Source organism: Anolis sagrei, chromosome 10 (assembly GCF_037176765.1).
Source record: "Anolis sagrei isolate rAnoSag1 chromosome 10, rAnoSag1.mat, whole genome shotgun sequence".
In the NCBI taxonomy this organism is placed as follows: Eukaryota; Metazoa; Chordata; class Lepidosauria; order Squamata; family Dactyloidae; genus Anolis; species Anolis sagrei.
The window spans coordinates 30,150,680-30,166,534 of record NC_090030.1 but is presented as its reverse complement, the minus strand read 5'-3'; the positions used below and the strand labels follow the sequence as shown (position 1 = coordinate 30,166,534).

At 45.3% G+C, this 15,855-nt stretch overlaps 1 protein-coding gene across 7 annotated transcripts in view; it reads right to left on the bottom strand.

The window, feature by feature from the left end:
- Window positions 1-949: 949 nt before the first annotated feature.
- Window positions 950-15,855, bottom strand: part of FMR1 (fragile X messenger ribonucleoprotein 1) — an 87,240-nt gene continuing 72,334 nt past the window's right edge. For 4 of the 7 annotated variants that reach the window (XM_060756449.2, XM_060756453.2, XM_060756448.2 and 1 more), the window contains one exon: window positions 950-6,218. In XM_060756449.2, the coding sequence (XP_060612432.2) occupies window positions 6,057-6,218 (162 nt within the window). In that variant the 3' untranslated portion in view covers window positions 950-6,056. The remainder of the gene's footprint in view (window positions 6,219-15,855) is intronic. The other 3 variants (XM_060756452.2, XM_060756450.2, XM_060756454.2) reach the window with 1 other exon arrangement.

The window sequence follows — 15,855 nt, the reverse complement described above, 5'->3', positions numbered from 1 at the left end:
AGTGTTTCTCAACTTGGGGGTCGGGACCCCTGGGGGGGGGGTCGCGAGGGGGTGTCGGAGGGGTCGCCAAAGACCATCATGATACACAGTATTTTCTGTTGGTCATGGGAGTTCTGTGTGGGAAATCTGGCCCAATTCTATCGTTGGTGGGGTTCAGAATGCTCTCTGATTGTAGGTGAACTATAAATCCCAGCAACTACAACTCCCAAATGTCAAGGTCTATTTTCCCCAAACTCCAACAGTGTTCACATTTGGGCATATTGAGTATTCGTGCCAAGTTCAGTCCAGATCTATCATTGTTTGAATCCACAGTGCTTTCTGGAGATAGGTGAACTACAACTCCCAAGCTCAAGGCCAATGCTCACTTAACCCTTTCATTATTTTTTGCTGGTCATGGGCGTTCTGTGTGCCAAGTTTGGATCAATTCCATCCCTGGTGGAGTTCAAAATGCTCTTTGATTGTAGGTGAACTATAAATCCCAGCAACTACAACTCCCAAGGTCCAGAGAATGAAAATACATCCTGCCTATCAGATATTTACATGACAATTCATAACAGTAGCAAAATTACAGTTATGAAGTAGCAACAAAAATAATTTTAGGGTTGGGGGTCACCACAACATGAACTGTATTAAGGGGTCACAGCCTTAGGAAGGTTGAGAACCACTGCTCTAGAACATGGCCATATCGCCCAAAAAAACCTACAACAACCCATTACATTTTTATTTATATAGATTCCCATCCAAACCCAAGTAATGAAGGTAGAGGTATTACTTTTCATTCAACCCTCAGAAATCTGGCCACCACGCTCCCAGCTTGAAGTAACGTTTAGGGATAATCAAGTCCTTTGTTTCTTTTTCGTTCTCCTTTTGAGAACACTCTTTGCAAACCTAGGCGCGGGAAAGGCCTCCCCATACTAAGCTTCAATTTTGTGGCCATTCAACAAATACCTTTCACTCTTTAAAAAAACTTTTATTTTTTTTCCAAAATAATTGTAATTTATTAGACCATATGGTGGTTACCAATCAAGGAAGTGAACCCAAACATCAAACATTTGCTGCACTTTCAACCTTTTTTGCACACGCATGATTCTCAAAATGAGTCTTACATTTGGATTTACAATTTTTTTTCTTTCAAAAATGTATGAATACTTGGAAAACAGTGGATTGTTCGAATTGAAAGGGAATACACATGGGAAGCACAAAAAATACTGCAAAATGTCATTTGAAAAATGTGATTATCCTATTACAGTTTGAGATAAAGTCAAATCTAGTTAGCACCTTACTGAAGTCAGCCTTGAGTGGAAAATTAGTGCATATATCTATATATATATAACAGCTAAACACGCATGTTTTGGCCAGCAAGTAGCATATTACCAGCCAAATTCTCGAAACTGAAAATGTTTCAGCTTTTTCTTTTTTTCACACATCTGGAGTAATCAATGTTTCCAATTACAACACAGAAAAAAAAGTTTGCTTTTAAAAATTGATTTGTTTGAAAGCAATCATTTATAAAGATTGCGTCAACATCGGTTAGCAGAGGAAGATCCAACTTTATTGAAACTGCTTGCATACAAAATATATTGCACTATAACCAAACAAATGTCAACATAAAATCCAATCTGTCGTAGCTAATATGTACAGAGAATATTGCCCAAGAGCAGTTACATTACAAGGTCATCCTACCTTGGTTAATTAATTATTATCTACAGTATTTCTTTTCTTTTTTTTTTTTGAAACCAAACAGCTTACAGATGATGTGTGTGCAAGGTACCAATTTCGGTTTTCAAATACTATACATTCCCCCCTCCCAAAATAAATAACTAGTAAATCAACATTGAATGTTTTGGCAATATTTAAGACTTCCTTTTAGTAAGTTTGTGAAGTTGTGTGCAGCTTGTTGCCATTTTTATATGCAGGGGGGGAATTAAAAAAACTTGAAGAAGCAGAAACACACAACACACGCACAGAGAGAGGCAGGGGCCAGGATTGTACAATTCTGTACGGAATCAGCAACACTCCCACTGGAGTAATTTTTAATAAAAATAGAATAGCTTAAAATGAAAATTCAACTAGAGCTTTTTTTTTGCATGTAAATTTCATACATGATCAGAAGTTGAAAACAGCCCCCATCCTCTATTACAGTGGTTCTCAAACTGGGGTTCGCGACCCCCAAGGGGGGTTGCCTGGCCATTTTGGAGGGGTTGTGAGGGCTCCTTCGCGTGAGGTCTGGTCTCGTGCAAAGCCCGCCTCGCCTGCCTCACACTCTAGTCATCCAGCGAGGGCATGGGGCAGGCAAGGGGTCCTCCACACGAGGTCTGGCCTCGCGCAAAGCCTGCCTCGCTTGTCTCGCGCGCTCGCCACCCAAGAGCGCAAGGCAGGCGAGGTTGGGGGTTACCACAACATGAGGAACCATATTTAGGGGTCCAGTGTTAGAAAGGTTGAGAACCACTGCTCTATTATGTATGGGTCACTTACACTTTTACACCAATGTTGTTTACTTTATTGTTAAAGGCTTTCGTGGCCAGAATCACTGGGTTTTGTGCGTTTTTCGGGCTGTGTGGCCGTATTCCAGAAACAGTCTCTCCTGACGTTTCGCCTGCATCTATGCCAGGCATCCTTAGAGGTTGTGAGGTCTGCTGGAAACTAGGTAAGTGAGGTTTATATTAGACATGTGCAATCCATGGTTCTAAAGTACTTACGAAACTAAATTTCTGGTTGTGAAAATATGGGGGCGCTGGTGCTTTGGTTCTACAGTGTATCTGTCCGAACGTATCTCCCTCTACGTCCCACCTCGGAATTTGAGATCATCTGAGGGGGCCCTGCTCTCGACCCCACCGCTATCACAAGTGAGGTTGGTGGGGACGAGGAGCAAGGCCTTCTCAGTGGTGGCCCCTCACTTGTGGAACTCACTCCCGGGGGAAATTAGGGCATCAACATCCCTCCTCTCCTTCAGGAGGAAGGTAAAGACGTGGTTATGGGACCAGGCCCTTGGGCAATCTGACTCCTAGATAAGGGTAACTAGACGAATGGGACTAACAGGACTGACAACTGTGGAATTGGAAATTGAACTATGAGCTAGCGAACGTTGACCATCAATGAGGAGAAACTGGTTTGTATTGATTTTATTGGTTTTATGTTAGTAATGTAAGAAATGTTGTTTAATTGTTAATTGATGTTATTTTGTTTTACTATTGTTTGTGATACGGGCATCAAATTGTGCCTTGTTTTTGTAAGCCGCCCTGAGTACCCTTTGGGATGAGAAGGGCGGGGTAGAAGCAACCGAAATAATAATAATAATAACTCTAACAAAACTTTCAAAATTTCATTATTGGTGATTTTTATGAGAGAATCTATTAGGAACTGCCATTTATAATGAAATTTTGAAAGTTGTGTTAGCTAATTACAACCCAACAAAGGATTCCCCCAGGTAGTAGGAATCCACATCTTTAAACTGCTAGGATATAAAATGCTAATTAAGACAGCCACACCTACTTCCAACAGACAAAGAGTTTTTTCTCCCATGAAATAAAAAATAGACTATTTACATATACAGGGTTAGTCAAAATGCATAGGCCAATAAGCCATTCAATTGAATGGCTTATTGGCCTATGCATTTTGACTAACCCTGTATGATGACGGCAGCTAGAATCTCCTCTGCAAAATTTTGGAAACAAGAAAAAGTCCTGGAAAATGAAGATTGGATAATTAAATTTTGTGAAATTAAGGATATGGACAAACTAACTTTCTTTTTGAAGAAATTGACTAAATGGACAAATTGGGATCTCTTCCAGGAGTATGACAAGACAAATAGAAAAATGCGATAACTTAATAAAACTAGGGGAATAGACTACATAGTAAACAATAAGAAGAATCACAAAGCTTGGAATGGAAGTCAACTTTTTTTCTTTTTTCTCTTTTAATTCTCAGTTTTCCCCCTACTTTCCTATAATCATATTGTTCCACCACTTTCATGTAAATAAACAAGAGGATACTTTGGTTTTCTCGAAATGACATATCTCTTTTCTTACTTTACTATAATTATATTGTTCCACCACTTTTTATGTAAATAAAACCTCTTTTTATGTTCAATAAAAATTAAATTTAAAAAAGTGTTCTTTCTCCCACCCTGGACTTTCCACAGATATATATGATGGGGAGATATTGGAAATATAGATATTTATTTATGCATATATTATATGTACTTTACAAGAAATGTAAAGAAAAATCAGGTTCTCTTTGTGTAAGAAAGCAAGCAGGACAGAGAAGGAATGTTGAAAGGGGAGAAGACGGGGACATGTTATCTATACATTCCAGATACAGAGACTGGTACAAAATAGCCCAGGCTATAGTTAAGTAAGGAGCCTATCCCCCCTCCCTCCTGACAAGTCAAAGCAGGCCCCTTGACTAAGCTGTATGCTGCTCTTTAGAAAGAAATATAGAGACATGCCTTTTGTATGTTGGAAGATAGAATTTGATATTCCTATGATGCTAAAGTGACACAGAGAACTATGTCAATATATGCAGAAGCATGTTTCTTTGTTTGCCTGCATTCAAAGTGTATAAAAGGTAGTCACCGCCTTTATCAGGCGCTCTGGTTGCTTTTGGACACAACTCCACTCCAGGGTACCAGCTGGAAATAAAACCGTGCTTTTTCAGACCTCGGAAACTCTCTTGTCTCTTTTCCTCAAACCTTCTCCTTGCCATTTCATATAAACCTCACTTGTCTAGTTTCCAACAGACCTCACAACCTCTGAGGGTGCCTGCCATAGATATGGGTAAAACGTCAGGAGAGAATGCTTCTGGAACATGGCCATAGAACTTGAAAAACTCATAACAACCCAATGTTATTTACATTTTGAATCTCCGTCCGAAGGAAGCCTTGTTTGCAGGATCTGTTTCCAACGCTGTTAAAAGGTCGACTATCCCTGAAATAAGAAATCATAAAGGGCTATCTCTATACACCAAAAACTGTAGGGAAACTGAAAATAAAGCTATTCTTTTAAATTGGTCCTCTGGCCAAACAGCAGGTGCACACCACTAGCTTACGAGCAAGTTACGATTTGTTCCCTCCGTAACCATGGATTGGTTTTCCTTGGATCATAAATGGAAATAATGCGCTTAGAACAAAACTTCCTTTTGTCCTGCCTATACAGAAACAAAAACAAACAAAACAAAAAAAATTAAGAAAACCCCACTATTCTCAGTAACACGATCGGCCATTATTTTCAGTGCAAAATAAGTTTCCTATTCTTAATAAACTGCCTACGGATGTTTATGCGAGGGAAAAAAGTATGGAAAGCATGCATTCGTCTAATAAAGTACTAACTGTCGGAGAGATTTTTTTGCTACATATATTGTACATTTAGTGTTTTCCAACTCAAATCTTCCCTGATTTCTGCGTCCAAATATAGTATTCCTAACCTGCCAAGATATAAAAAAGGCACAGATCATACAACTTTTTGCTAATGAAAATGACAATTTTAATTACATTACACATATATCCAGGTTCACTCGAATACTGGGGGGGAAAAGTGAACCGAAATGTGAACTGACACATGACGTAAAACATAGCTTTTTTTATTTATTAATTAATTATTATTTTATTCTTTTTTTTAAAATGAGGAACTTTGTTATAGATTGAAAACAGAAATCCAATTTGATTACCGCAAACACTATTTATTCTGAAAATTGAAATTTAGCAGTGATTTTGACCAGATGCGTTAAAATGGTACAACTGAACAGAAATACCAAATGCACAGTTCAGTACTCTTAAAACAAAAGGATTCTCTCATTGTTTTGAAGTGCAATATGTACTCGAAAAGCAATCTTTCAGAAGTTCAAGATTTTTTTTAATGCAAGTATAACGTCTTATTTTTTTTGAAAAAAACTGCATACTGCTGATGTTAAAAAAGGCTAACAGAATTTTTTTTTAATATTCATTTCATGCCCTGCGCCATCTCGCCTACTCTTTTTGTCTTTGGCCTAACAAGTTTCTCTAATGTGGAATAAGATTTACTGAAACAGTTTAGGAAATAGGACTTCTCAAAACTATGCAGTTAGGGTACTCCATTCACCAACGGTTGCTGGCCGTCCCCGCCGTCCGACTTCTCTTTCTTCTGGTTGCGGTCTTTACCCGTGCGCAGCCGGCTACCTTCGCTGGAGGTATTCTGCAATGTTTTAGTGTGGACACTTCTTTCATTATTGTAGTCAACTCTGATCTGAAATAAGTCACAGTTTTATACAAAGCAAACCCCTTAAGTCACCTACAAGGCAACATTTAGCCCAGTGTTGCTGGAAAGGGAGGCTCCAGAAAATCTCGAGAATACGACTATAGGAAAAGCAATCCTGTCCTTGTGTTGTCAAAGGCTTTCATGGCCAGAATCACTGGGTTGCTGTGAGTTCTCCAGGCTGTCTGGGCATGTTACAGAGGTATTCTAACTGAAGCTAATTATAGGAAACATATAACGCCCCTACTAAAGCAGCCCCGCCGGTTGCCGGTAAGTTTCCGGGCCCAATTCAAGGTGCAGGATATTTATTTTTATTTATTTACGACATTTATATGCCATCCTTCTCACCCTGAAGGGGACTCAGAGTGGCTTACAAGATATACATGCATACAGTATATTACATTATTAGCATAGTACAATATCAGTATAATAATAATAATTTATTTGTATTGTCGAAGGCTTTCATGGCCGAAACCACTGGGTTGTTGTAGGTTTTTTCGGGCTATATGGCCATGTTCTAGAGGCATTCTCTCCTAACGTTTCGCCTGCATCTATGGCAAGCATCCTCAGAGGTAGTGAGGTCTGTTGGAACTAGGAAAATGGGTTTATATATTATATATCTGTGGAATGACCAGGGTGGGACAAAGGAGCTAGGTGTGAATGTTTCAACTGACCACCTTGATTAGCATTTGATGGCCTGGCAGTGCCTGGGGCAATCTTTTGTTGAGAGGTGATTAGATGTCCTTGTTTGTTTCCTCTCTGTTTTTTTGCTGTTGTAATTTTAGAATTTTTAAATACTGGTAGCCAAATTTTGTTCATTTCATGGTTTCCTCCTTTCTGTTCAACCAGAGAAGTCAGCCATAGCAGAGCACCTGATGAGCCAACCTGGACACCGCATATTATTTGAGAACACAGAAATGCTGGACTATTCTAACAACTACCAAGTCAAACTTCACAGAGAAGCCATTAAAATCCACAAGGAGCATGTGGACAATTTCAACCGAAAGGAGGAAACCATGAAAATGAACAAAATCTGGCTACCAGTATTTAAACTCTAAAATCAGGACAGTAAACAAAGAATACTCAGAAAACAAGGGAATTACAAACAGTGACAACCAGGGCCAACTAACACCTTCGAACAAAGGATTCCCCCATGCAGGAAGCAGCCAAACCTTGAAGCTGCAAGGCTATTCAATACTAATTCTTGTGTGTTACTGTTTATTGGCTATTGTTTATATGTGATTTATATTAATTGTATTGTATTTGTTTTTGTTTACTGTTTTTTTTGTTTACTGCTTTCTGTTTTTATTGATGTGTTGTTGGGCTTGGCCTCATGTAAGCCGCTCCGAGTCCCTTGGTGGCGGGGTATAAATAATAATAATAATAATAATAATAATAATAATAATAATAATTAATAATAATAATCAAGGTGGCCAATTGCAACATTCAAATTTGGCTCCAACAGACAAGAGTTTTTTCCCCACCCTGGACATTCCAGATATATAAACCCCACTTGCCTAGTTCCAAGAGACCTCTCTGAGGATGCTTGCCATAGATGTGAACAGAATGTCAGGAGAGAATGCTTCTGGGACATGACCAGACAAGCATCCCGAGCTCTGAGGATTACCTGGGAAGGAATCCCACTGGAGCATTGCAGCGCACCCAAATACCTGGGAGTCACTCTGGACCGTGCTCTGACCTACAAGAAGCACTGCCTGAATATCAAGCAAAAGGTGGGTGCTAGAAACAATATCATACGAAAGCTGACTGGCACAACCTGGGGATCACAACCAGACACAGTGAAGACATCTGCCCTTGCGCTATGCTACTCTGTTGCTGAGTACGCATGCCCAGTGTGGAACACATCTCACCACGCTAAAACAGTGGATGTGGCTCTTAATGAGACATGCCGCATTATCACAGGGTGTCTGCTCCCTACACCACTGGAGAAATTACACTGCTTAGCCGGTATGGCACCACCTGACATCCGCCGGGAAATTGCAGCCAATAGTGAAAGGACCAAGACAGTGACATCTCCAGCTCATCCCTTGTTTGGATATCAGCCAGCACGTCAACGACTTAAAACAAGAATGGAAGGTTGCTTACCTGTAACCGTGGTTTCCTGAGTAGTTACCTGTGAATACGCACATTGTGGTATTCCTGCGCCCACGCAGGCCAGCATCGGAACCTTCTAGAAAATCTTAAAAGAATTGTATCCCCCTCAGGGCTCCACCTCCCCTCCCCGAGTATATAAGGCCCCTCTGTGGAGCCCGCCCTCAATCCTCTTTTTGCCCTAAAACACTTAGAGGAAGTGGCATGATACTCGAGGGGAGGAAGGGTGGGTATGTGCGTATTCACAGGTAACTACTCAGGAAACCACGGTTACAGGTAAGCAACCTTCCATTTCCTGTCGTAGTTAACTGTGAATCGCACATTGTGGTAGACTAGCGAGCTATGCAACGGACGGTGGGATCATGCCACTGTCGAAAACAGAATCGCTCTACCAAAACCTGCCTCTCCTCTCGACACAGAATCTAGCTTGTAATGCGAAACAAAAGTGGAGGGAGAGGCCCATATGGCAGCCCTACAAATCATCTCCAAAGGGATACCCTTCATGAATGCCGTAGAAGCTGCCATAGCCCTCGTCGAATGTCCTTTCACCTGACGGGGCAAATCTTTACCCGACAACCTGTAAGAAGTACGGATAGCCGAGACAATCCATGAAGAAAGTCTTTGTGAGGAAACTGGGGAACCCCTAGTGTCTTTCCTATATTTGACGAAAAGCCTAGGAGACTGCCGAAAATCAGCAGTCCTTTGCACATAAAAGGCCAGCGCCCTTCTCACATCCAGAGAATGTAGGCCCTTCTCCATGGAGGTTTCTGGGTTCTGAAAGAAAGCTGGTAGGACTATATCCTGCGACATATGGAACCTCGTAGCCACCTTGGGCAAGAAAGCTATATCCGTGCGTAGAACCACCTTATCTTTATGAAATTTAAGGTACGGTGGATCCACTCTGAGTGCACAAAGCTCACTGGCTCGTCTCGCGGACGTGATAGCTACTAGGAAGACAACCTTCCAGGTGAATGGGCCTAACTCTGCTGTGGCCATGGGCTCAAAGGGAGGTTTTGTTAGGGCTGAGAGAACTAACTCTAGGCTCCAAGAGGGAGCAATCGGAGCCACTGGTGGTCTGACATTCCCTAGACCCTTCAAAAACCACTTCACTAGTGGGTCCGCAAAGCAGGATGGTAGGCCCATCTTCCTCCTGAACCAGGAGATGGCCGCAAGGTAACATTTAAGGGAAGAATTGGAAAGGCCTGCATCGAACAATGATGACAGAAACTCCAACACTATAGGAATAGGGGCGGTCTCCGGCTCATGACCTTTTGTTCTGGAGAAATCTTTAAAACGGGCCCATTTGAACAAGTACGACCTCTTAGTGGAGGGCCTATGGGCCGCTTCAATGATACACTTTACACCTTGAGGGAGACCCGCGATCATATCCGTCCCTGGGGTAGAATCAACCAGGCTGTTAGCTTCAGCAGGTGGACGTCCGGGTACAAGACCTGACCCTGTTGGGACGTTAACAAGTCGGGCCTCTTCCCTAGTCTCACGTGGTTCCCTCTCGACAGCTGTAGCAGAGGGGCGAACCACTGTTGACGAGGCCACCACGGCGTGACCAGTATGCACCAGGCGTTGTCCCTCTGTAACTTGGCCACTACTCTTAGAAGAAGAGGGAATGGGGGAAATGCATACGCTAGAGCTCCTCCCCACTCCCTTAGGAACGCATCCCCCAGACAACTCTGTTCCCATGGAGTTGGGAGTCTCGAGCAGAACATTTCGCACTTCCTGTTTTCCCTGGTGGCAAACAGGTCTATTAGTGGATGACCCCATGAGTGGAAGAGTTTGGCAACTTCCTGCGGGTGGAGCGACCATTCGTGGTGACCCAGTGGGTTCCTGCTGAGCGCATCCGCCAACAGGTTCTCCTGGCCTGGTAGGTGGGTGGCGTACAGATATATCTGTCTCTGGATGCACCATTCCCACACCCGCAACGTTATTTGTAGCAATAGTGCAGAGTGAGTGCCCCCTTGCTTGTTCAGATAAAACATGACGGTCGTGTTGTCCGTCAAGATCTGAACGGTTTGGCCTAAGATGAGTCTTTCGAAAGACTTTAGTGCTCTTTCCACGGCCATGAGTTCGAGAACGTTTATGTGGAGGAGCGTCTCTTCTGGGGACCACTTCCCCTGCGCGGTGAGCCCTTGCACATGGGCGCCCCATCCCGTCATTGAGGAATCCGTCGTAATTACACTGGTGGGGTAAGGCATTTGGAACGGGAGGCCCGAGCAAACAAATTGGGGTTGTAACCACCATGTTAGGGATCTGCGGACCTCCTCCGGCAACGTAAACCTGAGTCGTGGGCAATCCGTAAGGGGATTGAACACAAGGCCGAACCAGGACTGGAGGGGGCGCATACGCAAGCGCGCAAAAGGGGTTACAGAAGTAGTGGAGGCCATATATCCCAGCAGCGTCTGAATCTGTCTGGCTGACACTCTGGGTGAGTCTAAGGCTAGCGTCACCTGCGCCTGTAAGGTGGAAAAACGATCCTCCGGAAGGTAAGCCCTGCGTGTCACTGCATCTAGGAAAGCTCCGATGAACAGGATGCCTCGGGACGGGACCAGTGAGGACTTCTCCGTGTTGACAATCAGGCCCAGGGACTGGAGGAGACACAAGGTGATATGTACATGTTTTTGTACCTGAAAAGATGAGTTTCCAATAATAATCCAATCATCAATGTATGGATGAACGACTATTCCCTGGGTCCGCAAGTGGGCTACTACTACAGCCATGTCTAGGGCTTTGATCATCCTATCTATTAAGGATGTAAACTTATTGAAATCTGGAGGAAGCGGTGAGGGATCCGCCACTTCACTAGGCTGGGCAGGGTCAGGTTGTTCTGTTGAGGAGTCAGAGTCCTCCAGGCCTAATACAGGTTGATCATCCCTTGGTAGGGCCACCTCGTGCATCACTTGGGGGGTACCCGGTGGGGCAGGAGGGTTAGGAGTCATGACATTAGTGATATCACAGTTAGAACTGTTTGCCCCAGCTGGGCGTTCAGCAATTGCATCATGACTGAGCGTTCAGCACATGTGCTTTGCTCAACTGAGCATTCCACAGATACAACTTGGTTCATTGAACGTTCTACACAAACATTCTGGTCAACACAAGAAATACTTTGCTCAGCATTAGTAATAGGTGTGGAGTTCATCTGTCCTTGTCCTCTCGGAAGAGGCACAGTCACTGATGTCGAGGCAGATGGGGTTGGGGGGAAGATTGTGGTAGCATTCCCATAGCCCCTCTGTTGTATGCCCTGAATTGCGCCCATGGTTGTGAAAGGGGCAAAGGGAGGAGTCGCATGTTGGGCATACATAAAGTGCCCTGCAGGTCCCAAGTTCCACGGGCCGGCAAAGGGGTAAGGACCCAGTCCATAAGGCCCCCATTGAGGCGCTGCCGCTTGTGGCCTTTCGGCCTGTCGGGCCCTCCTGGAACTCCTGGTCGTGGACGCAGATCGGGTCGATCTCGCGGCTGAGGAGGAAGAGGAGGAAGAGGAGGAGGAAGAGGAAGATGAATCACTGGAGGAGGAGGAGGAGGAGGAGGGCGACGCAGCCCGAGACCTCCCCCTCGAAGATCGTCGGCGTCGGGAGCCTCCGCGCTTCCTGCTGCGGCGAGAGGACGATCGGAGCCTCTTCTTCTTATTGCCGCCTCCTTTCTCCTTGCTCCTCCTCGGTGCCGGGGCTGCCGGGACCGCAAATTCCGGCATCATGGGAGGAGCCAAGGCATCCCCCGGATGAGGCATCGGCGCTTCCTCAGCGTCCCTCAGGGGAGGGGCTAGGGCCTCCCAGCCAGAAGCCACGCCCCCCGGGGAGGGAGGCAGCTCGAGCTCGAGCAAATGTAGCTCCGCCGAGCTCGGGAGGTCGATGTCGGCTGCTGGAAGGGTCGACTCCGGAGGCCTTTCGGCTGCCTCAGTTTCCCTCACCGCCAGGACCAAGGTAGGTGGGGACCTCGCCGAGATCGGAGAGCGGGTGGGCGCCGGCGTCGGCGAAGGAAGTGTTTGCCCGGGCGAGGGTTGGACTCCTGAAGGCCTGGGGTCGACTCTGGGGCTCCCCTGTGCGGCCGCCAGAGCGGTAGCTGAAGACTTTCCCGCTCCTTTCCCAGTGCCTTTCGGAGGCGCGGGCTGCTGGCGGCCATCTTTTTGGGCCTTGTCAGTCTGCTTTTTGGCCTTCTTCTTTGAGCCCGATTGCTCGAGTCTGGTGGGAGCCAGGAGATTAGGCCTTTCTCCGGCCGCATGCGGGCTGGGGGCCGGCGGCATGAGGGCCCTCTCATATAACGCCGCTTTCAAACGGAGCTCCCTGTTCTTGCGTGTCTGCGGTGTGAAGGCAGCGCAGACGGAGCAGGCCTGGGAGAGATGCCCTTCTCCCAGGCAGGCCAAGCAGAGGTTATGCCCGTCCGTGTCAGGGAGCACGTTCGGGCAGGCCGTGCATTTCTTGAAGGAAGTGGTGGCCATTTCAAAGACCAGGCCCACCCAGGGGATGCGCTTGTAGCAGAATCCGTAGACAGTCCGAGTCGAGGGGGATAGAGTACCTTGTAGTTGTTAGTCAGTCCGAAGTCAAAACCAGATAATCTCATATAAGGTTCGCTTTGCTGCTCTGCCAAAGGGCGGAAAAAAGAGGATTGAGGGCGGGCTCCACAGAGGGGCCTTATATACTCGGGGAGGGGAGGTGGAGCCCTGAGGGGGATACAATTCTTTTAAGATTTTCTAGAAGGTTCCGATGCTGGCCTGCGTGGGCGCAGGAATACCACAATGTGCGATTCACAGTTAACTACGACAGGAAAATAGTTTTCTTATAACTACAGAGACACTCGCTGGAACACCTCAGCAAGTGAGAGTTCAAAAGTGGCAGGCTCAAACCCAGCACCTCAATCCGTGGGTGATACCAGATGAGAGACTCCCCCCTGGGTACACAGAAGACTGGGTGACTTGGAAGGCGCTGAACAGACTGCGCTCTGGCACCACGAGATGCAGAGCCAATCTTAAGAAATGGGGCTACAAAGTTGAATCCACGACATGCATGTGTGGAGAAGAGCAAACCACAGACCACCTGCTGCAATGCAACCTGAGCCCTGCCACATGCACAATGGAGGACCTTCTTGCGGCAACACCAGAGGCACTACAAGTGGCCAGATACTGGTCAAAGGACATTTAATCAGCTACCAAGTTTTCAAAATTTGTGTGTGTGTTTTTAATCTGTTTGTTTGTTTTGTTCTGTTAGAAATGTAATACAATGTTCTGGTTGTGGATGACACGATAAATAAATAAATATGGTCATATCGCCCTGAAAACTCACAGCAACCCAATCCTGTCCTTACTACAGAACTCAGGAATAAAAGCTTGCACACAACCATTAATATGATTTTTCGAAGAAGGCATCTTAGCCATTACAGTAAATGTTCTGAACTCAAGAAAATCTGAATTTTGTAATTAAACATACTAGGAAAGTTCAATACATGCTTCTTATTGCTGTACAGGACTTGTGGGTTTCTGCCTGAGGAATGGGAATGAATTAATGCAATGAAGGTTTTGTTAAATCTACTACTGTGTATTTCTTCAATTGTAATATGCCTGTTTCTGTCAGAAATATTTAAAATTAACTGGGTATTTTTGATTACAAAAGTGTGAGTCAAGCACTGAAAGAGTGAGTAGGCTGAGAGCTAGTGTTGTTCTGAGAGGTAAACCTCGGTATGAGAGAAGCCTCATGTGAGAAAGCTCCAGTGTGAAAACTGCTGTGTGTAAAGCTACTGTGTATTTGTTTACTAGCTTGGGGACCCGGCGTTGCCCGGGTTATTAGAGAAAGTGGGCAATGGCGGTTCTGTATGCCAAGTTTGGTCTTTATTGGTCTGCATTATTTTCAGGAAGTGAGTGAAGGTACTTGAAGTCCCATCATCCATGGCCCATCCTCCTACAAACAGCAGCAGGATATAGAGTGGGTCATGGGGGCTCTGTGTGCCAAGTTTGGTCTTTATCAGTCATTAGATGAGGGTGGCAGTGGTGTCAGTAAGTGAGTGAAGGTACTGCAAGTCCCATCATCCAAAGTCCATCGTCTTTCAAACTGCAGCAGGGTGTAGAGTGGATCATGGGGGCTCTGTGTGCCAAGTTTGGTCTTGATTGGTCATTAGAAGAGGGTTGCAGCAATCTTCGGAAGGGAGTGGAGGTACTTGAAGTCCCATCATCCATGGTCTGTCCTTCTCCAAACTGCACCAGGATGTTGAGTGGGTCATTGAAGCTCCATGTGCCAAGTTTATTCTTGATTAGTCATTGGCGAGGGTCTCAGTGGTCTCAGGAAATGAGTGAAGTGACTGCAAGTCCCATCATTCATTGTCAAATTCTTCCAAACCGCACCAGGATGTAGAGTGGGTCATGCTGGGTCTCTGTGTAAATTGTGGTCCTGATCCATCATTGTTGGCAGTTGAAATGGTCTTAGGAAGGGAGTGCAGGTGTTGCAAGTCCCATCGTCCATGGTGCATCCTCCTTCAAACTGCACCTGGATATAGAGTGCGTCATGGAGACTCAGTGTGCCAAGTTTGGTATTTATTGGTAATTGGATGAGGGTTGCAGTGGTCTGAAGAATTGAGCAATGGTACTGCAAGTTCCATAATCCACGGTCCATCCCCGGCCAAACCACACCAGGACATAAAGTGGGTCATGAGAGGTCTCTGTGCGAAGTTTGGTCCTGATCAGACATTGGATAAGGTTAACAGCGGTCTCAGAATGTGAGTGGTGGTACTGCAAGTCCCATCATCCATTGTTCATACTCCTCCAAACTGCAGTAGGATGTAGAGTGGGTGATGGGGGCTCTGTGCCAAGTTTCGTCTGTATTGGTAATGTTCTGACCCAGCCCCCGGCCTTTTCCTTTCCTCTCTTTGTCATCTCGGAATCTTGAATTTGAGGCTGGCCAATCAGAGACCATATGCAAATTTCCTTCTGTCATGCCCCGTTTCTGTCATGAACCCTCTTCTCCACCAGGGGCTCCTGTTGAAGCTGACCAATCAGAGACCATATGCAAAAATCACCACAGTGGCAGCCAACCAGAATGTTGAGTTGGCCAAGGGGGCTCTCTGTGCCAAGTTTGGTCTTTCTTGGAATTTGGATAAGTGTCACTGTGGTTTCAGGAAGTGAGTGAAGTACTGGAAGTACCATCATCCATCGTCCGCCCTCCTCCAAACAGAATCGGGATGTAGAGTTGTTCATGGGGGCTCTGTGTGCCAAGTGTGGTCTTGATCGGACATTAGATGAGGGTTGCAGTAGTCTTTGGAAGGGAGTGGATGTACTTGAAGTCCCATCATCCATGGTCTATCCTCCTCAAAAGTGCACCAGGATGTAGAGTGGGTCATGGGGACTCTGTGTGCCATGTTTGGTATTTATTGGTAATTGGATGAGGGTTGCAGTGGTCTCAAGAATTGAGCAAAGGTACTGCAAGTCCCATAATCCATGGTCCATCCCCCACCAAACCACACCAGGTGTAAAGTGGGTCATGAGAGGCCTATGTGCCAAGTTTGGTCCTGATCAGTCATTGGA